The sequence below is a fragment of the Polypterus senegalus genome, chromosome 11 (genome assembly GCF_016835505.1).
Source record: "Polypterus senegalus isolate Bchr_013 chromosome 11, ASM1683550v1, whole genome shotgun sequence".
NCBI lineage: Eukaryota > Metazoa > Chordata > Cladistia > Polypteriformes > Polypteridae > Polypterus > Polypterus senegalus.
The window spans coordinates 52,925,516-52,948,421 of record NC_053164.1 but is presented as its reverse complement, the minus strand read 5'-3'; the positions used below and the strand labels follow the sequence as shown (position 1 = coordinate 52,948,421).

Below are 22,906 nucleotides of genomic sequence, written 5' to 3'. Positions count from 1 at the left end.
CATCTATTTTACAAGTCGTTCATCCAGTTCAGGGTTCCCTATCCTAGCAGCTCTTGGTATAAGGCTGGAGTCGGCACGGGACAGGCTCAGAACGCGCTCATGTCCACACTAAGCCAATTTAAAACTTGCCAGGTGCAGCAGGGAAAAAGTAGGACAATATTATGAAAAACCCAGGCTGACACAGGGAGAACACGGATACTTCATTTTGGCAGAGTTTAAGACATGTATCTCTATGCGGTACTCTGAAGATGTGACACATCCGTGAACCTTGCCACCCCATTTACGTTCTTCACACAAGTCTTATCCTTTAGAGTGGAGGCTGTATGGTGTCTCAACTTCGTACTGTTATCTCACAGTTTCAGTAGGTTCCGTGTGACTAATAGTGTGATCACTGTGCAGAGTTTGCAAATTCTATCGGTGTCTGCAGTGTTTTCCTCACCATCATCTTTATATAAAAAATATATATATATATATCTGGATAAACTGATCGTGTGTCATGCTGACAGATTAAAGTTAAAACAGCAGGCAAATTAATCCGAGTTTACTTTGCGATTAATTACTGTCCTCTGCAAGAACAAGGTGTTAGTTCCGCAGGATTGTGATTTTAAGCAGGTTCAGAAGAAGGGTGGGTAGATTTTTAGGAACAAATTAACATGCTACTTTAAGGCGCAAATACACTACGTTAAAAATAATTTACTTCCATTTCCGTCGCTAGTGCGAAAATGTCACGAGTGTGAAATTTTAAGACGGTCCCTTATTCTTCGAAAGAGGCGTGGTTTAGTGTGCGTGCCTACTTAAAGATGAGGAAATGAAAGCCGTAAACACTGGAGCGTTCTGTGTGGTATTCTTAATAGTAATTGAAAAATATGTCAAGGAAATTAAAAAAAGAAGACTATCATCGACTGTACACCGTGACAGATACAAGAACTCATGAAAAGGGTTTTACGGAATATAAGGTTACAGCTCGGGTAAGTGTACAGAAGTAAGTAGGTAATTTTACTGCACCGAGGATACTTAAATGAAGTATTGCCGCCTTGTCGTTCCTTTTGTTTTTGTATATAGTGGTGAAATTTTATAAGCCTTTGAATATTGCAACTTTCCCCCATTCCTTGTTAATATAATGCATGAGATTGTATGTTAGCAAATAAATCCGATAATTCTTACAAAGGGCGACTTCGGCGATTGGTGCTTAAGATATTAAGATCTATATATACCACAGATATTATTTTTACAAAAGCGTTGCCTTTTGTTATGACAAATAAAACATGATTGCTGTTTCAGTAAAGGGTTTAGGGTGCACTGTACGTGTAGACATTGCAATTTGGTGATCTCGCTTCTGCTCTGGATAATAGACTGCTCGGTGTTTTCTATAAATAAGAGTAAACTGATGCGGAGTACTGGAGGTCGTGCATCTCGTATAGATTTTTATCACTCTATTCAATTGCTTCATCACTTTAGGGATTTGCTTGGCAATCGAATTTGGCAGCGCATAATTTTGTTTCAACGCTGATTTCATTAACCTGTTTCTTTTAAAAAGGTAAAGCAAATATAATTTGAAAGAAAAATATTCAGGTTACTCTGAACTTTTAGGAGTAAAAGGTGTCTGGAGCCTTGTCATCACTCTTAAGGTTGTATATCAGCCCTTTAGCGTTACTGGTAGATTAGAAAATCCTTGCATTTTGTAGTGATCAAAATTAGTAACTGAAATTGGAAGCTGTTTTTAAAAAGAAAAAGGAAATTGTCTTGGAGAGTATGTTTTTAATTCTGTGAACCTTTTAAACGAGTACCGGAGCATCAAAACCAAATACTAAAATGTGTATTATAGCCGAACCTTTACATTTTTTGGTTGATTGGCTTCATTTCAGGACACATGTAATCCTTAAAATATATCCAAACAAGTATATACTGTAAGACAGTCTGGCATCCCGTTGTGAGTTTGTTTCTGCCTTGCACACAATGCTATCTGGATAGGCTCTTCCCCCAAGATGTTTTAAAACTGGGCTGAATGGTAATTAAGGTTTACATCTTGTAACACACAAATGTTCGTTTTTCCAATCAACTAATTAGGAAAACAGAACCCTAGAGGCATGGTTTAAAGATGTATTTCCAGAATTCGAGGTAGTACTCGGTGTAAGCATCATATTTCTTAATTTACTGCTGTTATTTTATTTCAGACTAGTCTCTAACAATGTAGCATCTTCAGATTCACCAGTGTGCAATCCACTTAACCTTCCTGTCAAATCACACTAAAACTGTTGATGACGGCACTCTGCCAGAAAGATTTAATTTGGAATTTGATTAGAAACTCCTGCTGGGCCACTCAAGGATGCTTACTTTCCATTTATTTTTATTTAACAACTCAAATGTTTTCTTGTTTTATGTTTGGGATTATGATGGTGTTCAAATGGCAAACCTCCATCTTAAATACAACTTCCTTTCATACTCTTAGCGATTTCCATTCTTAACCTTCCTTTATATAATCTTAGCAAGTTGGAGACAGTGGGCTCCCATGAAGCTGGCTGTCTGAAGTGACTTATCCAACGACTATCTCCAGATAAATGAAACCATTTTGATTTTGTCTTTAGTCGTAGGGATGTGCTTTGTGTGCATGGGAGCTGACGAACAATGAATTTTTGTCTGGAAGTAAAAATGCATTTAATGTACCAATGAGGAATAAGGAATGCAGATGTTTTTCACCTCTGAAACAGAAGAGAAGCTCATCTGTCTGATGTCTCGTGTCTTACAGAATGGGGGGATAGATTGCGGCTGAACTTTCGTAACTGTTAACGCTTCATACATCGCCGGCTCCATCAGGCAGCATGCTATTGGCTATTAGGAAATCGTCATTCCATCAGTAAATGTCATGACGGCAGCAATCTTTCAGTTATTTAAATTGGCATGGTCCAGAAATCTGAAGTAATCTTTGATGATAGTTAAATACGGGTGGAAACTATTTGACTTATTCTGTATTTAGAAAGCAAATGGCTAGAGCAGTACTGATTTACAGTTGTATTATTTTGGAGTATGTAGAGATGCTTGATGCATTTTTTCATTAAAATTGTCTGTCGTAGGGATTTAATACTCATTTATCAGACAAGGTTTTCACATGTGTCGCAAAATCTGAATGTTCAGAAGTGGTCTGTATTTTTTTTTTTCTTTCTTACTTCAGAAACAAAATAAAACTAACAAAACACAAACTAATCAAGTGAAAAGAACATAGCAAGCACAATAGTATGTTCAAAAGATCCTCCATGAAAATCAGCACTCGCCTGTCACTCAATGAAGAAAGCTACACAACTAGAGAGCTCTGTCTAAAAAAGTTCTTTATATAAGCTCTAAGAGCAAATCAAATGAAACGGTTCAGTACAGGCACTGTCTGTATGCTGTGGAATTACATGTATGAACTCTGGCAAAGTTCTTTAATGATTTTGAACTGATGCTCATAAAGATAAATTGAATGTTTTTCTGGTTTTAGAGGATATCGAAGATTGGTTTCCCTCTGAGTTATAGAAGGTGGATTGGGATTCTTTATCCACAGTTCTGTATAGATTAACAAAAGAGTAGAAACAAAATTGACAAATGAGAGGAGATCAGTCAGTCCACTTGTTTGTTTCACTAATACCTTATACACTTTAGACAAGATCACCTACCAGAAGCTAGGCCTGTTTGGGCCCGGCCAGTACAGTCAGAGAAAGCTTGGGTTGCTGCTGGAAGAGGTGTGGGTGTTTACTCCGTGGTCTGAATGTGACAGGAACACTGTGCTGTGTCTTTCGGATGAGAAAAACCGAGGTCCTGACTCTCTGTGGTTATAAAAAAAATCCCTGGGCATCTTTTGTAAAGATCAAGATGTATCCTGAAGTCCTGGTTAAATTGCCTACCACAGCCTGGTCATTTTGGCCCCTTAATCATTCCCTGTCTCTAAATGGCTAGTTATCTCTCACCCCTTTACCAACTAACAGAAAATGTGTGCACAGATTGGCTGCTGTTGCAACATCCTCTTGGATGCTGTCCATTGATTGTGGTTGAAGAATTATTAGAACACTCTAGACGAGAACAGGCCATTCAGCCCAGCAAAGCTCGCCAGTCCTATCCACTTATTTCTTCCAAAAAACATCGAGTTTTGAAAGTCCCTAATGTCTTACTGTCTACCACACTACTTGGTAGCTTATTCCAAGTGTCTATCGTTCTTTGTGTAAAGAAAAACTTCCTAATGTTTGTGCGAAATTTACTCTTAACAAGTTTCCAACTGTGTCCCCGTGTTCTTGATGAGCTCATTTTAAAATACAAGTCACGATCCAGTGTACTAATTCCCTTCATAATTTTAAACACTTCAATCATGTCACCTCTTAATCTTCTTTTGCTTAAACTGTAAAGGCTCAGCTCTTTTAATCTTTCCTCATAATTCAACCCCTGTAGCCCTGGAATCAGCCTGGACCTTTTCTAGCACTGCTATGTCCTTTTTGTAGCCTGGAGATCCAAAACCTCACCAGTGTATTATAAAGGTTGAGTAGAACCTCCTTGGACTTGTACTCCACAGATTGTGCTATATAACATGACATTCTGTTAGCCTTCTTAATGGCTTCTAAACACTGTTGGGAAGTTGATAGCTTAGAGTCCGCTATGACTCCTAAATCCTTCTCATAAGGTGTACTCTCGATTTTCCGACCGCCCATTGTGTATTCAAACCTAATATTTTTACTTCCTATGTGTAATACTTTACATTTACTGACATTAAATTTCATCTGCCACAAATCTGCCCAAGCCTGTATGCTATCCAAGTCCTTCTGTAATGATATAACGGATTCCAAATTATCTGCTAATCCGCCTATCTTGGTATCATCTGCAAACTTAACCATCTTATTAGTATTATTAAGCTGTTTGATATCTCATTCAGATAGTCCTTAAACGTTATTAAGGATTCTGCTTCAACTACAATGTGAATGTCACCAAAATTATGTTTATAATAAGGGTGATCTTCAAAAAGTAACTAGTTATAAATAATGAGGGGACATGAGCCCACTGCACTGTAAAAATTGAATTTGCATTATTTAGTGTTAAAGAGTATTATGGAGTTGTTAGAATAATCTTGTGATTCTCATTGCAGCCTGTGGAGATTATTAAAGTCCTGCACCAAAGGGTTTGTTTAGTAGTTGTGAGCCTTCAAATTGCTGTTAACAATGATGAGAAAGATGGTGCAAATATCAAAAAAAAATCTACTGAGTACATAAATCTCATTTTTATGGTCATATTCACATCAGCCTAAATTCCTGCATGGCAAGTCATTTCATTGTAGGGCATTCACACACACAGCCAGAGATCACAAGACGCCCGCTGAACAAGGAGTCAGTGTTGTAAACATTGTTTACAGAGTGCCAGAGTATTAATTGAGTTGGCATGCACAGACATTTTGATCTCTCTATTCATTTTTTTAATCCTCTTCAAGTTCTTTTTTGTGTCTTTTGTTGTTTCTTGTGGCATAGATTTGAAGACCCTGCTGCCCATTTATAATGTTCATGAAATTGTGTTCCTTTACTACAGTGCCAAATCCTAGTTCTTACAGTTGTTGTGTAGACCACCTAATTGGTGTTTTGACTGCTATTTGGGTGGCTAACTTGGTGGTAGACATGTCATCTAATTTAATCCTTGAAACGAGTACATTTTTTCAAATTGTTTTAGTAATTATCATGGAATGACTGACTTAGGAATTTTGAGAGCAGCCAACCTGGCATACATCCAGCTGCTGAAAGTATCACTAGTAAAAGGCTTAGAAGTGCAGAACTCAATTCCCTATCCAAATAAAAAATCTTTAACTCCTCCTAGCAAATTCCCAGGTTTTTCTAGGCCAGTTGAGACGGAGGGAGAGAGGGATACAGGACTTCCTGTTAGTAGGCCATACCTAATACACTTCCAATGGGAGATGTCCACTGAATTTTCTCATTTAATTGTAAACCTACCTTAACTAGGTCCTCTAAAGAAACAGTTATTTTCCAAGCTACTACTTTATTGTCAAGGGGCTCACAGTTTCATAGAGAATGAATTCTACAACCCTTCAGAAACTATGGCTTTTGGCCATTGCAGCTGGACATCTCATTGATTTGGGCATTACAGTATGTCTTTTATGACCATATACTGTATAAGGTTGAAGCAGTAAATTAATCAACAAATTGTTCATCTGAAAGCCTTACATTTTACATGACCACAACTATCTGGTACTAATGTCATTGCACCAACAATTTAGTCAGTCACATGACTTATTCGTTCTGTCATCTGTATAAGAATCTCATCCATCCATCTGTCCATCCATTTTCCAAACCCGATAATCTAGGGCAGAGTCGCGGTGCAGCTGAAGCCAGTCCCAACAAGTATCAGCCCAAGTAGGCAAACTCCTCCATTTCATCCAAGAACTCCTTTTATCTATAGAAAGCAAATACTGTAAATGTTTTTGGAGACAAGTCATGACCTTTTATTTCAAGTTTCTTATTCTTACCCTGACCACATTACAGTCCAACAGTGCAATATGATATGTGTATAGCCAAGCAACCATACTACATATTAGTTACTTTGCAAGCTTAGACTATGTCTTAATATCCTTTTCAGGAAAGTCATAAGCGTGATTTTAAATGCATTTGTGCTAATACTAAAAATAGTCTTTAAATACACACACAATAGCAAGCAGGCCTTTCAGGGCCTCATACCCTTGTGACACCTTATAAAAATATTCCAGAAGTTATAAGCCCTTGTCAGGTCCACAGATTTTTTTTTTATTAATTGTCATTGCTGTGTGCTGAGAACAAAAGAAACCTCATTGAAAAGTGTGGTGATGTCTCATAGAAGAAATAATCCTTGGCAGTTCATCCAAAGTATAACACAGAATTACAACCCTGGTCATGTCCAATTTTATTTAAAATGAAAATCCCCACACATGACAACCCTTCTTTATATACAATTTTATTTTTTAATAATACAATCTACTCCCCATCCCCAACAGTAATGAATGAAAGACAACTTTTATATCTCGGGTTTAGAATATATTGTGTTGTTTGCTAAATCAATTTGTGTTGTCTCTCCTACAAGGTGCAAGGCCGGAACAAGACTTAGAACAACAACAACAACAACATTTATTCATATAGCACATTTTCATACAAACAGTAGCTCAAAGTGCTTTACATATTAAAGAATAGAAAAATGAAAGACACAATTATAAAACAAAATAAATCAACATTAACATCGAATAAGAGTAAGGTTCAATGGCCAGGGGGGACAGAAAAAACAAAAAAAACTCCAGACGGCTGGAGAAAAAAATAAAATCTGTAAGGATTCCAGACCATGAGACCGCCCAGTCCCCTCTGGGCATTCTACCTAATATAAATGAAACAGTCCTCTTTGGATTTAGGATTCTCACGGAATGGCTTGATGATGATGATGGTCACGTAGATTTCTGCCTTTTAATCCGTCCACCATTTCATCATAGGACACACCAACACAATAGAATTGATCGTTTCCAAATAGTTTAGATTTATCTTTTAAGTTACTGTACATATATTTGAGTAGTGTGAGGAACAAAAAGCAAAATTAAGATTTTGGAGTGGCCTAGTCAAAGACTTGAACCCCACTGAGATTTTGTGAGAGGACCTTAAATGGGCAGTTCATAGTCAAAAACCCTCCAATTTAGCTGGATTTAAGCAATTTTGTAAAGAAAAGTGGGCTAAAATTTTTCTACTGTATTGCCATTGATGTCCTATTACCAGAAGCATTTGAGTGCCATTGTTGCCACTAAAGGTGGAACAACCAAATATTAACTTTAGAGGGACAGCTACTTTTTCACATGGGTAATACAGGTGTTGGCTTTTTCTATCAATAAATCAAATGATCTTTTAAAAACTGTGTTACTCAGGTTGTATTATACTAAATTTGTTTGGAGTTCAGAAACAATTTAAGTGTTACGAGTAAGCAAAAATAGTGGAAATCATTAGTGGAAACATTTCTTGGGATTAATCCGGAGCCCGGCCTCACCAAGTGTCCGTAATACCGCTTGGACATGCTGTAGGTGTTCCTTCCATGTGCTGGAATAGATGACCACGTCATCCAGGTAGGCAGCACTGTATGAGTTATGAGGCCGAAGCACTTTGTCCACCAGACGCTGAAAGGTTGCTGGAGCCCGTGTAACCCAAATAGAAGGACACGATACTGCCAGTGTCCGCTAGGGGTACTAAACGCGTTTTTTTCCTTCGCGAGTCCGTTAAAGGAACCTGCCAGTACCCTTTCGTCATGTCAAGTGTGGTCAGGTATTGAGCCTGTCCAAGCCTCTCGAGGAGGTCGTCCACGCGTGGCATTGGATAGGCATCAAATTGGGAGACCTGGTTAAGCCGACGGAAGTCATTGCAGAACCTCCAACTCCCGTCAGGCTTACCGACGAGCACAATGGGGCTGGACCAGGGACTATAACTTTCCTCAATTACACCTAGTTCCAGCATGCGCTTGATCTCAAGCTCCACTTCAGCCTTTTTTGCCTCGGGAAGACGATATGGGCGTTCTCGGACAACAACCCCGGGCTCTGTCACGATGTTGTGCTCAATCAGAGAGGTCCTTCCGGGGTTCTCACTGACTACCTCCCGAACGGTCCGGATAACTGTTTCCAGCTCCTGCCGCTGTCTGGGACTTAAGTCCGTGCCGAAGTTAAGGTCGTGTGTGTGAGCGAAGAGTGAGCGGGGCTGGCCGGAGGAGGGATCGGGGTCCCTGTCCTTCCACGGTTTCAGCAGGTTCACATGATAAACCCGCTCCTTTGGCCGGCGATTGGGTTGACTCACCAAATAGTCGACCAGTCCCTTCCTCTCCTTAACCGTAGGGGCCCTGCCAGTGGGCAAGCAATTTAGAGTGGGAGGTAGGCACTAGGACCATGACCCGATCTCCGGCGGAACTCCCGAAGAGACGTGCGCGTTGTAGTACCGGCCTGTGCTGCTTGAGCCTCCTCCATGTGACTTTTAAGGACAGGCGAATCTTTCCAAATCTATCGCGTAACTGCGCGATATACTCCAGTATGTTTGTGGAGGGAAGAGCCTCTTCTTCCCAGCCTTCTTTCAAAATATCTAATATGCCACGAGGTTGTCGCCCATACAGTAGTTCAAAGGGGAGAACCCGTGGAGGCTTGTGGGACTTCCGATAGGCAAAAAGGACGAGGGGGAGGAGCTGATCCCAGTTCCTTCCATCCTCGCTGACCACCTTACGCAGCATTTGCTTGAGAGTTTGATTAAACCTCTCTACTAATCCGTCGGTTTGAGGATGATACACGAGGTCTTTAAATGCTTTATTTTCAGTAATCTGGCAGTCTCCTTGAACGTCTCCGAGGTGAAGGGGGTCCCCTGGTCTGTCAAGACTTCTTTGGGGATCCCCGCGCGAATACCCTAGTAATTCCCGTGCGATGGCTTTAGAGGTAGCTGAGCGCAACGGAACAGCTTCGGGGTATCGTGTAGCATAATCCACGAGGACTAAAATGTACTTGTGTCCTCGGGCTGAGGGCTCTAGGGTCCCACCAGGTCGACCCCGATTCTGTGGAAGGGAACGTCAATCAGTGGAATAGGAACAAGAGGAGCACGGTCCCTCCTAGGAATTTGTCGCAGTTGACACTCCGGGCAGGAAGCGCAAAAGCGACGAACCTCCTCATTAATTCCTGGCCAGTAGAAACGGAGCTTGATCCGCTCCAGAGTTTTTCGGTGCCCAGGTGGCCACCTAGGAGGTGGGCGTGTGCTAGCTCGCAGACCTGCCCCGGAAGGTACGCGGCACTAGCAGCAGCCTCGTCTCCTGCCCGTCATGCATTGCTACACGGTAAAGGAGGTCATTATCTAGCACAAAGTAGGGGCCCTGTGGCATCGACTGATTAGTGCGCTGGCCATTGACAAGGACCACTGCATTTTTTACAAACTTCAGGGAGTCATCATTCCATTGCTCCCTCCTAAAAGAAGCCGGCGTTTCTTTAAATTGGAACCGCAACACGGAGAGAGGGTCAGCGTCGACCTCAATGGGCGTGGTTTCCTCCCGCTCCGCCGCGGCGTTGGTGGATGGCGTGTTAGCCCGCGACGGCCGGAGTTGCCACGTCAGTCAGGGGACGCTTCGTCTCTCTCTGCCGGCTGATTACACGGCGTGGAGGCAGCTTGAGACGGGTTATCTCCGTCCATAACGAGGCCCAAATTAACCCCGGGAGTGGTATGTGTCTCACCGCTTTTGATTTTAGACCAGTCCCGCCCTAGTATCACCGGGTGTGGAGGATCAGGTAGGACCGCTACGGTGAGTTTCAGAACTGACCCTCCGTAACTGATGACACAGCGGCGGACCTGTACCAGCGGATGTCTCCGTGGACACAGGTTATACCGGTCTTAAATTTTAGCCACTGTTGCGGTTGCACAAAGCGGCGGGCAACAATGGAAATGTTACTGCCGGAGTCGAACAAACCTGTGGTCTTGTGTCCGTTGACGATCACCACGCCAGTATGTGGGACCGCCAGCGGATTAGCCAGAGCACACCAACCCCTCCTCGCCCTCCACCTGCATTCCTCCTTGCCGGCACCGCGGACGCCAATACGAGCTCCGGATTGTACAGGGAGGGGCTAGGTCTTGGAACGTACCCCGGCTGAGTTTGACATGAGGACGGTTCTGCTCCCCCAGAGTGTGAGGCCGCCCTCTGCGTCTCCATAAGCTCTATGAGCTCAGACATGTTCTTAAACTGCTTGCCCCAAACCGGCTGGGTGAAGCCACGGGGAAGCGCTTCCAGGAGCAGATAGCAAGCTACCTGCTCTATTATTTGGTAGGGCGTGTTTTCAAATGGCGTAGCCAATGCCCTACCATTGCCCATAAGGACCAGGCTTGTTTGTTGGTGGCGCTCAGGGCCCAACCTCCATTTTTTATTTTATCCCCCTGCCAGTCTGGGGCACCCCTAGGTGGTAAATGGGGCTTTGGTTTCGCAGGGAGGCAGGCACTCTCCCCCAAGAGAGCATACTGAGTCCCTTTTGCCTCCCCCCTCCAGGGCAGCCCAATTCTGTGAGCCCCACCCGCACACTCCTGGCCTCTCCAGATGGCCTAGTTATGAGTGCCGGGAGCGGAGCCCGCACCGGGTCACGCCGAACCACGGGGCACCCTCCCCGCCTGAATACTCGGCCCGGTACGCTCCCACCTGGGTATACTGCAGGTCCTGTCCCCTTCTCTTCGGGACTTCTCCATCCTGCCGACTACGCCACTGTCACAAGAACGAGACATGGACAGATAAAGAGTTGGGGCAGCCACCCGTATAATGTAGTATCCTGGCTGCAAAAGTCGTTTTTCAAACAATCAGCACTGAAGTGCATTCAACCGAGTCCAAAACAAGACTGAGGAAACAAAGGAAAAGGGGCAGGTTTTAAAGGGGGAGACAGGAAGTGAGGTCATATGGATCTGGCACGTGGTCTTCCACCATTGGTTCATAGCCGGAGGTGACATCAGAGGGACTGGAGCTGGTGTGGCCGACTTCCATTGGCTCAGTCCCGGAAGTGATGTCAGGAGATCCAGGTGAAATCCCCGGGATGGTCTACAGGCAAGGGAGAAAAGAGTCAGTGCACTCTGCCACACCCGGCATGCCTCGAACTGCCTTCACTCAAGCCCTTTAGCTGCCTCCCATGCGCGTGTGTGACAATATAAATATATATATATATATATATATATATATATATATAGCAGAATACCCATTCTTTGCAGCGAGAAGTAGTGTGTTAAAGAAGTTATGAAAAGAAAAGGAAAAATTTAAAAATAACATAACTTGATTGTTAATGTCATTGTCATGAGTGTTGCTGGCATATATATATATATATATATATATATATATATATATATATATATATATATATATATATATATATATATATATATATATATATATATATAACTGCTCAAAAAATTAAAGGAACACTTTGAAAACACATCAGATCTCAATGGGAAAAGAAATCCTCCTGGATATCTATACTGATATAGACTGGGTAATGTGTTAGGAACGAAAGGATGCCACATCGTTTGATGGAAATGAAAATGATCAACCTACAGAGCCCTGAATTCAAAGACGCCCCAAAAATCAGAATGAAACAATTATGTGGCAGGCTAGTCCATCTTGCCAAAATTTAATTGCAGCAACTCAAAATTGTACGCAGCACTTTGTATGGCCCCTGTGTTCTTGTATACATGCCTGACAACATCAGTGCATGCTTCTAATGAGATGACAGATGGTGTTGTGGGGGATCTCCTCCCAGATCTAGACCAGGGCATCACTGAGCTCCTGGACAGTCTGAGGTGCAACCTGGTGGCATTGGATGGACCAAAACATAATGTCCCAGAGGTGTTCTATTGAATTTAGGTCAGGAAAGTGTGGTGGCCAGTCAATGGTATCAATTCCTTCATCCTCCAGGAACTGCCTGCATACTCTCACCACATGAGGCCAGGAATTGTCGTGCACCAGGAGCCACTGTACCAGCATAGGGTCTGACAATGGGTCCAAGGATTTCATCCTGATACCTAATTGCAGCCAAGGTGCCTTTGTCAAGCCTGTAGCGGTCTGTATGACCCTCCATGGATATGCCTCCCCAGACAATCATTAACCCACCACCAAACTGCTCATGCTGAATGATGTTACAGGCAGCATAATGTTCTCCATGGCTTCTCCAGACCCTTTCACTTCTGTCACGTGCTCAGGGTGAACCTGCTCTCATCTGTAAAAAGCACAGGGCACCAGTGGTGCATCTGCCAATTCTGGTATTCTATGGCGAATGCCAATCGAGCTGCATGCTGCTGGGCAGTGAGCTCAGGACCCATTAGAGGACATGGGGCCCTTGGGTCACCCTCATGAAGTCTTTCTGGTTGTTTGGTCAGAGACATTCACACCAGTGGCCTGCTGGAGGTCATTTTGTAGGGCTCTGGCAGTGCTCATTCTGTTCCTCCTTGCCCAAAGGAGCAGATACTGGTCCTGCTGATGGGTTATGGACCTTCAATGGCCCTCTCCAGCTCTCCTAGAGTAACTGCTTGTCTCCTAGAATCTCCTCCATGCCCTTGAGACTGTGCAGGGAGACACAGCAAACCTTCTGGCAATGACACGTATTGATGTGCCATCCTGGAGAAGTTGGACCACCTGTGCAACCTCTGTAGGGTCCAGGTATCGCCTCATGCTACCAGTAGTGACACTGACTGTAGCCAAATGCAAAACTAGTGAAGAAACAGTCAGAAAAGATGAGGAGGGAAAAATGTCAGCGGCCTCCACCTGTTAAACCATCTCATCTCATTGTTGCCCCTCTAGTGCATCTGTTGTTAATTTCATTAACACCACAGCAGCTGAAACTGATTAACAACCCCCTCTGCTACTTAACTGACCAGATTAATATCCCATAAGTTTCATTGACTTTATGCTATACTCTTATTAAAAAGTGTTCCTTTAATTCTTTTGAGCAGTATATATATACATACACACACACACACATATATATATATATATATATCAAAATGAAAAAGAAAAGGAAACATTTTAATAATAACGTAACATGATTGTCAATGTAATTGTTTTGTCACTGTTGTGAGTGATGAGTGTTGCTGTCAAATATATATATATATATATATATATATATATATATATATATACACATATACACACACATATAAACATATATATATATATACATATACACACATATATAATAAACACACACATATATACATAAATTAATACACATACATCCACATATATATACATATATATATCTACATATACACATATACATACACACACATATATACACACAAATACATATATATATATATATATATATATATATATATATATATATACATACACACATATATATATAAACATAAACATATACATACATATCTACATACTGTATATACATACACACACACACACACAACTATCGTATACTGTATGTTCAAGTTCTATTTAAATTTTGAATAGAAGGAATTTTTATTTAGTCGACAGAATATTATTCCGGAATAAATCAACTGAAACCTTAAATAACTTATAATATTTTGCTCTTCGTAAAAATATATCCTGTCTAAATTATACAAGTTGGAAATAAAGTAAACGTTAAAAGAACAAACATTCAAATTTCTTTACTCTTATGTAATTTTATATAAAAAATAAACTTAAATTTTAAATATCCCAAAAGATTTTGCTCTCCATAAAAATATATCCTGTCAAAATTATACAAATTCATATATGAACATGCTGCATAACAAAACCTGGAAATATAAATAAAATGTGTTCCTTTCAGCAATAACAAATCAAATCATTCAGTTGTCTTTGCTCATATGTCATTTTAGAGCTGGACGCCTGGCATCTTTTTTTGGCCACAAGTTCGTTTCTGTTTGGTGTGAGGTTCTGTGTTGTGGAGATTCTCAGGATGGACTGCAGGTGCTCATCAGTGAGGCGACTCCTGTGTGCTGTTTTGTTAGTCTTTATCACTGAGAAGAGCTTCTCACACAGATTTGTGCTACCAAACATGCACAAGGTTCGAGCCGCATGTAGACAGAGCTGGAGCATTTCTGCGGGAATGGAGTGAATAAACTGTGCGGGCCCTGCAGTATTGTACTTTGCCTTCAGTTTGCCATTACACTGCAGCTCTGCATCTGCACAGGTGCAGTTTTCACATTGACGGCAAATGGGTTGCGAAACAACTCAAAATTCTTTTTTTGTTCTTCGAAGTCACCAAAGCGGCGTGCGAACTCAGTGCGCAGTGCGCTCAGTTTATCAGCAAAGTGCGTATTTGGGAACAACGTTGTGCCAACTTGGTTCAACATTACTTGGCAACGGTTCAACATTACTTGGCAACAGGGAAAGTGGGGCAAGTTGCACTGGTGCATTTGTGTCTCCCATAAAAGTAGCTTCACTTGAAATCACTTTGTGATTTTGCACAGGTAAAAATGTCTGCTGAAGTGTCAGATTCTTCTTTAACTCTTCTGCTTTCTGTATCTTGTGCATTGCATTCAGGTCTTTCAGGTTATCTTGATGTTTTGTCTCATAGTGCCGTCTTAAATTCTGTAATTACAGCCACATTAGCTCCACAAATGAGACACACGGGTTTACCGGCAATGTCAGTAAACATATACTCAGCCTCCCATCGGTTTTTAAAGGCTCTATTTTCAGAATCAACTTTTCTCTTCAGCATCGTGTGAGCTAGCTTCGCAATAACTTGCAGCATCATAAGCTAGGCTTGATTAACGCGGTAAGTGTTCGGCAAGGCAGCTGAAGCGCTGCATTATGGGATCTGTAGTTTATTGTGTTACCAGGGCTTCATATCCCCGGGCCATTAATAACAATAATATATAAAATGATCTCGTGGGCCGGATATAATTACACGCCGGGCCGGATGTGGCCTGCGGGCCTTGAGTTTGACACATATGGACTAAATAGAACTTGAAAAGATATTTTTTCAAATGTGATCGCGCAATTCAGATCGAGTTGACGTGCACTACAGTACATCGAGCCCACTTGCTATTGTGGTTTTGCCTGCGTGCCTCAATAAGTCATCCTCCCATCGATCTTACTTTTTTACCGTTCATCAAATGAAAACACTGAGTATGGCTTTACCAAAACAATCATTGATCGCGAATAAAGTATCCATTATTCATAAAGCTTCAATTGGTGATCTGTCTTTCTGCGTTAACCGCATATTTTTCATACGTCTCAAACCAAGAGGATGCGAGGCTAAAATGTATCAGGAAGCACGCATACATACTCGGTGCATCCCCTCTCGGGAATCGAACCTCAGAAGCCGGCGCTAGAGGCGAAGCCTCTACTATTGCGCCACGGCGTGTGGTTTATCTATTTGAGCGTAGCAGTATAACTCAGTTTTTGTTCAGCACTCTTTGTAACTGTTGCTTTTTGTCTGCGCACTGCGTCAGTTCACGTGAGCCACTGAATATGGTTTTATATGTCACTCGCTCGCTTCAAATTGTTTCGCTGCCTTCTTAATTATATAATGTATGTTTTCGTCAGCGGTTTTTGGAGCTCTTCCTGGTTTTCTACGTACTGCATGATTACGTGGGAGGCGTGATGTCACACGAAACTCCGCCCCCACGACTTTCGAGCTCAACTCCATTACAGTAAATGGAGAAAAATAGCTTCTAGTTATGACCATTACGCGTAGAATTCCGAAACTTTTGTAAGTAAGCTGTAAGGAATGAGTCTGCCAAATTTCAGCCTTCTACCTACACGGGAAGTTGGAGAATTAGTGATGAGTGAGTGAGTGAGGGCTTTGCCTTTTATTAGTATAGATACACACATATATATATGTGTGTGTGTGTGTATATATATATATAAAGTTAAATTTAGCCAGCATTGCATACATTTTTCTTCACCATAGAAATCTAAAGAGTAAATTCAACTTACATTCCTACCAAAGATATTTCTGTCGACTAAATAGAACCTAATTATATCCAAATTCGAGCTATTGAGCTGTCGCCTGCCTTTCTGGATAGGTCACCCTCGCTTTGCTCTTACTTTTTTACCGTTCTTTTAATCCTGGCTAGTCGCGAAAAAATTAGAACATGGAAGGAGGATTACACTAAGTATGGCTTTACCAAAACAATTATTGATGGTGAATAAAGTATCAATTACTCATAAAGCCTTAATTGGCGATCTGTTTTTCTGCGTTAACCTCCTATTTTTTCATAGTTGTTCTCAGACCAAGGGGGTGCGAGGGTATAATGAATCGGGAAGCGCTAATATATATATATATATATATATATATATATATATATATATATATATATATATATATATATATATATATATATATATATTGAATATATATATATATATTGAATATATTGAAATAGATTTACTGTTAAATAATGCAAACAGTACGCGGCATGTGTTTCGCCCCAATTCTGGGCTCATCAGGCATACACACTTACTGCACCCCCTCTCGGGAATTGAACCTCGGGCGTCAGTGCTGGAGGCGAAGCCTCTCGTGTAGCGTCACAGCCACAATAAATGCCTTTATTTTATAGAGAAACCAGGGATGAACAAGTTCCTTTCTACTGCAGCCACAGCCGCGACACACATAAAAAACATCAATAATAACTTATAAACGTGCAGTATTATTTAGGAAAATCGCAACATTTTACTCACCAAAAATTTCAGATTATTTGTAAACAAAATCTATCGTCCTCTGTTTCCTCAAGAACAGGTCAATTACTCTGTCGTATGGGTTATCCGAGCGCTTCAGTTCCATCAAAACGTCACTTTCTGTCGCCATCGAAGCTAATGCTGAAGCTCGAACCCGCCCTATGGTATTCCTGGCATAAGTTTGATTTCGCTTTAGTGCTGAAAATGTGCGCTCGACAGAAGCAGCGTACACAGGAATGCTCACCGCCAAATATTCCAATGTGAACAGCCGCCCCATGCTCTCATTCAGATTTTTCTGATGAAAGAAGTCAAGGAGATCAGTGCGAGATTATCCTGCAAAATCATCCATGGCATACATTATAGTCAGTTCTTTTTTTTTAGCCGAGACAGATCAAAAATGCTCCGTGTTACAGCGTTACAGTGGAGAAGGCTGCATGCGTGAAATTTTTCTTGTATTCCCGAAACTTTTGGGGCTCGAGGAGCGTGACAAACATCAGGTTTTCATAGTATTGAAATCTGGTCTGTGTCTGGCAAATACTATTGACCAGAATCCTGCCATGGAGTTGGCCGTAGTGCACGCGACGATCTTTTGCTCGGAGCAGTTGTGGTGAATTCAATGACGTCGTAGAGTTCCTCATATCAGCTTCTATCCAATCAATGGGTCTGAATACGGTGACATTGCCGTATGCCTGCTAAAGGGCCCTACTGACACCAACTCAAAATCTGATTGGTTGAAGGAACAGGTTAATTGACATTTATTCTGTGTTAGAGTGCCTCCACAACAGATTGTGAAAGCCTCTCTGCCTGGCAACAAATGATGGCTGAAATGTGATTGGTTAAATATTTTAATACAAAACTCCGCCTCCCACGGCTATCGAGCTGCATTCTATTACAGTGTATATGGACGAAAATACGTTCCAGTTATGACCATTAAGCGTAGAATTTCGAAATGAAACCTACCCAACTTTTGTAAGTAAGCTGTAAGGAATGAGCCTGCCGAATTTCAGCCTTCTACCTACACGGGAAGTTGGAGAATTAGTGAGGAGTCAGTCAGTCAGTCAGTGAGTAAGTGAGTGAGTGAGTCAGTGAGTGAGTGAGTGAGTCAGTGAGGGCTTTGCCTTTTATTAGTATAGATTAGGCTGTCATGTGATTTTATTTTTAAATAAGCTTAAAATCGTATCTAGGAGTGTTCTTATACATTGTAGCCCCCATATGTAATTAAGTATTCTTTTAGTGTGGAGTCCTTTATGATCTCTTTTTATATAGTATTAGTGGTGAATCACATTGCCAAATAAAGAAGGTAACAATTTGCTGCATGCTGCTTAATGCAGCTAAGAGTGTAGATAATGTTTTATTGTCTTCATTAATGACTGTAATTAAATCAAATAACTTTATAAAAGGGGACAAGTATGTGTTTCCCAATTTTCAAGTGGTCAAATTCTTTAATCTGCTTGGGAAAGCCTACGCCAGAGTACTGGGACAGGGTGTCTGTCTCCATGAACAGCAGATCTTGGCAGAGAAGATTTTGTCTTGGCCATGGACAAGTAAACTAACCTGTTGTCCTTGCACAGATATTTAAAAGTCCTATAGCCATTTACTTTGTGGTCTAGGTAGAAAGTTATGGCCATGCATCTCTTAGAGGAAGATGCTTCAAGAATATTGAATTCTTGGGCCATTGCTGCATACTGTATTTGCATTGTGAGAGCATTAAGCCAAATTTGTTTAAAGTGGACATTGCCCTGTATCAATGGTGTATCTTGTTTCCTCTTATTTTCATAATTTTCTTGGACAGGTTATCAAGACACAAGTGTGGCCTGTCCACTCTGAGAACATAATGGCTGTACCTCTGTTTTTTTGCATATTTAATTATTCTCTTCACTTTATCAGACTGTGATCTCTGGTGCAAACTGGAATGGTTGTAGCTGAGTGTGATGTGATTGAGATGAGAATTAGAAGTTCCAAATCTGAGGCAACGATCTACCATAAAAAAGTGATTTGCTGTCTTCATGTAATGGGGGGAGCAGCTTCCCAAGGTGAAGTTCAAACACCTTGAGATCTCGTTCACAAGTAGGGGCAGAAGTGATAGTGATCAACAAATCGGTACAGCAGCAGTTTTTTGGATATTCTGACTTGGGTAGTGAAGAGGGAGCTCTGACTTTTGGACAAAAGTTTGATTTGCTGGTCATTCCACTCTCCCATCCTCACTTATTCTCATGAGCTCCGATAAGTTAGCAAAAGTATGATATTTTGAGTACAAGTGAAATGAGGTTCTATTAAGGGTTCCTGGGCTCCGTCTTCATGATAGGTTGAGGAGCACAGCAATACAGGAACTGCTGCCTGTCCATAGATTGAGAAGAGTTAGTTAAGCTGGTTTGAGCATGTAGTTAGGATGCTCCTAGGCAGCTTTCTCAAGAGGCACACAGGGTACAGCCCACTATGAGAAGATCTATGGGCAGATACAGGACACACTTCAGGGATTATATCTCGGAAGTTGCTGAGGATAGGGTGGCCTGATTGGTCCAGCACAGGATGTTGCTACAACAACCCACTTCAGGTGAAGCATACTGAAGATCAAAGAATGAAAATGAATGCCTTTTAATTACAAATGCTGCAGTTTTTCTGGATCTACATTTTATTCATTTCCTGTTATTTTCACCATCCATAATATTCAGTTATCACTTATTACAAGAACACAGTGGAAGACTGAGCAGGCCTGTAGTAATTAAGAAGAGAGTATATAGAATATTATTAATGAATGTCTTAATATTTCTATATTATTGCAGTACCTTGGACTTTTTTATAACTGAAAACAAGTTGTATGCATACACAAATTAATAGCTTTTTCTTTCTCTTTTTAAATGAAGTTTGTGTCAAAGAAAAATCCTGAAGATGTTAAAGAGGTAAGATTTCTGCACATTTACATCTTGCCTTGCCTAAGTTTATTTTTGGATTATTTATATTTAGTTTTACCCTGTAGTTGGGATATAGAGGGTTGGATGATGGATGGATGGATATTTAGTTTTATGTAGTTTTTTTTTTTTTTTTAACTATTTTAAGCATTCTGTATTGTTTTATCGAAATGTTCCGCAGAAGAATACAGTGTTGTATAGGGCTGTTCAAATGTTGTTATCATAAAATACATAGATATGAATGCTATATTTTTATTTAAGGTACAACACAATAGGATACTACTGTATACTGGGCAGAGGTTTGAAACCTCATTTAATGTAAGGCATAGATGAGACTGACTGTTCATCACAAATATAACCTCCTGAGATCTTTTGATAAAGGCAATAGTTGTGTTGAGTTCATATGTGTATTTTTTTAATTGTTATTTTATTTACTTCATGGGTACTGCATTTATGTTATTAGTGACAGCATCTGTTGCCCATTCATATTATTCAGGAGGGATCTAACACATCATCATGATTTCCCTTTAAAAGAGAGCAGCATGCATTGTAACATGTCTAATGCTTGGATTAACCTCATGAGACCAAAGGATTTCTAGAGTAGTGAGGCACCTTAGTGTTAGAATGTTTTCTTGGCTTAATTTTTTTACACTAAAGGTTTGGTTGCTATAATATATTTTGTTTAGGTTTGTTTGTGTAGTCCTGCATGTTTTGACCCTGGGCAGGTTAGATATTTGTTTTAGACTTACAGTAAAGGTGGCAGTCAAAATGAGGAGCTTTGTGGACTTCTAAAAGAAGGCTGAGCAAGTCTTCTTCCCATTTACCAATTTTATCTTTTAATATCCTTAAGTGATTTTTATTTTCTTTTCAATTTTATTTGGAAGCCTGAAACTGGCAATTTTAAGTTTTTGCCTGATTGATTATGAAACCATTCCTATTCGTGTACAGCCAGTCTTTTTTTTATATAGTACCTTTTAAAAGTCAATTAACACAAAGCAGTTTTTCCTGCAGTATGTTTGTCACTGTGATTAAAATTGTTTATCAAACAAAACATTCTGTACAACATGTTTTCCCCTCTAAAATGTATTATCGTGGTATTCCTGTCTAGACTACTACAGATATGATCTTCTTTTTGTTATACTTCAGGTCAAGCGTTTGTAGGTTATAAAGTAATCAATACAGCTTGAGGCATGTCCTAGCTTTGATCCGTTTAAACAGATGTTACTGTGATTGATACTGGTACAATTCAGGAAAACTGGATGCTTTGATGTCCAGCCTCCTTAAGTGTTAAGTTTATCCTGTCCATTTGAGCAAAATATTTGTTTTAATGTGATACAATTCATGAACCGTCCTTGTAAAGTTAACTTAATTTTTGTTGGATGAGCAAAAAATAACATGAAATATAAAATGTAGAATTTAAAATCAATGACACTATAAATGCAGACTACTCGTTCCCTTTCAGTTCTTCTTAACAGCGTACTTATTGAAGCTGAATGTGGATCCCACTGCTTCAAGCTCAAGCCACTCCTTCACTATTTTTGCCTGTTTAGGTGTCTTTGGCTTTTCAAAGCCAAAACAGATACAACTGTGATGTTTGTTTGATGCCAAAGTTTCACCCTGTTGGCCAGAAAAGCAGTACAAGTTTGACTTCTACACTTGTTCACCATCTGCTAAGTTCTTTTTTCCAGCTGGGTGCTTTTAACAAATGGATATTCAACTATAGTGGTCAAGGGCCAAAAATACTAATTTTACTCTTGAAAATGAAAGAATAAACCCAGACACTAATAAAACATCATGAAAGTTTTGTTGTAATTTTTGTTTGGTATCAGTTGGGAGGTTTACCAAGGGCAATGTTCAACTGTTATTATAAAATAGCACAAGATCTGGTTACAGTCTTGGCATGTCTTTACCACGAAGCATAGGACCAGGAACAAATTAAATCCTTTGTTAAATTCCAGTGTCCATAATGAGAAAAATTATATGATCACTGATTAAAAAGTACAGTATTGTTATAATTGTGTGTTATGTACAAATAGTAATAGTCATGTACTTTATGTCATACCTGGATTATGGTTTCTTTTCTCAAAAAGTTAATTTTGTCTTCTTGTTCAATGTTTCTTTAAAAATAATAGCATTTACAGTAGTTGTTCATGGATCCATTGTTGTTTTTGGAGTTGCTCAACTTTTTGCAGAAGATTAATGCAATGGATCGTACTTTGAATGTAATGCTTTTTATCTTTGCAATATCATTTCAATTATTGCATAAATAATTTTCTTTTTGTTTTGAAAAATAGGAGCCTCTTTACAAGGATATTAGCTTGCATATGTACTGGAAACCTTATAATTTCTGTAATGTATCTGATGAATATGTCAGTCCCACAGTCGTCTGCCCCCTTACAGCATTTATTCCATATTTCCCTTCTCCCATAGACGTTTAAACTCTCCTTTCACTAGTAAACTCTTAGTACAGTTTTGTAGCAGTGTTTATGGGGCAAAGCTGTTTTGTTCTAATTATGGTACTGTCCTGACAGGTAATGGAAATCCTAGCAGCTGAGCTAAAGATGAAACATCTGGACAGTTTAGTGTAGTTAGTTTGCTTGTGTGTCTGTTCCATAAAATAAAATATTAACATGATGGCCATGTTTGATCCTAAATGTCGGATGAAATCAGCATTGCCCATTTTCAATGCTTTAGTGGTACACAGAGCCTGTTAAGACAGCAGATTTAACAAGGATGCAGAAATTCAGCTGCACCCTCGTCCTTCCACCTGCATTCCTGAGTGAATGGCAGAACTGCAGCTCGAACCAACACACTTTAGTCAGCACCATACTTCATGTGAGGACAAAGGT

General features: G+C 40.4%; 1 protein-coding gene across 1 annotated transcript in view; it reads left to right on the top strand.

Moving 5' to 3' along the window:
• Positions 1-799: 799 nt before the first annotated feature.
• snx15 (sorting nexin 15) overlaps positions 800-22,906 on the top strand; it is a 46,054-nt gene continuing 23,947 nt past the window's right edge. The window contains exons 1-2 of the mRNA XM_039768631.1: positions 800-968; positions 20,013-20,048. Of these exons, the coding sequence (XP_039624565.1) occupies positions 867-968; positions 20,013-20,048 (138 nt within the window). The 5' untranslated portion in view covers positions 800-866. The remainder of the gene's footprint in view (positions 969-20,012; positions 20,049-22,906) is intronic.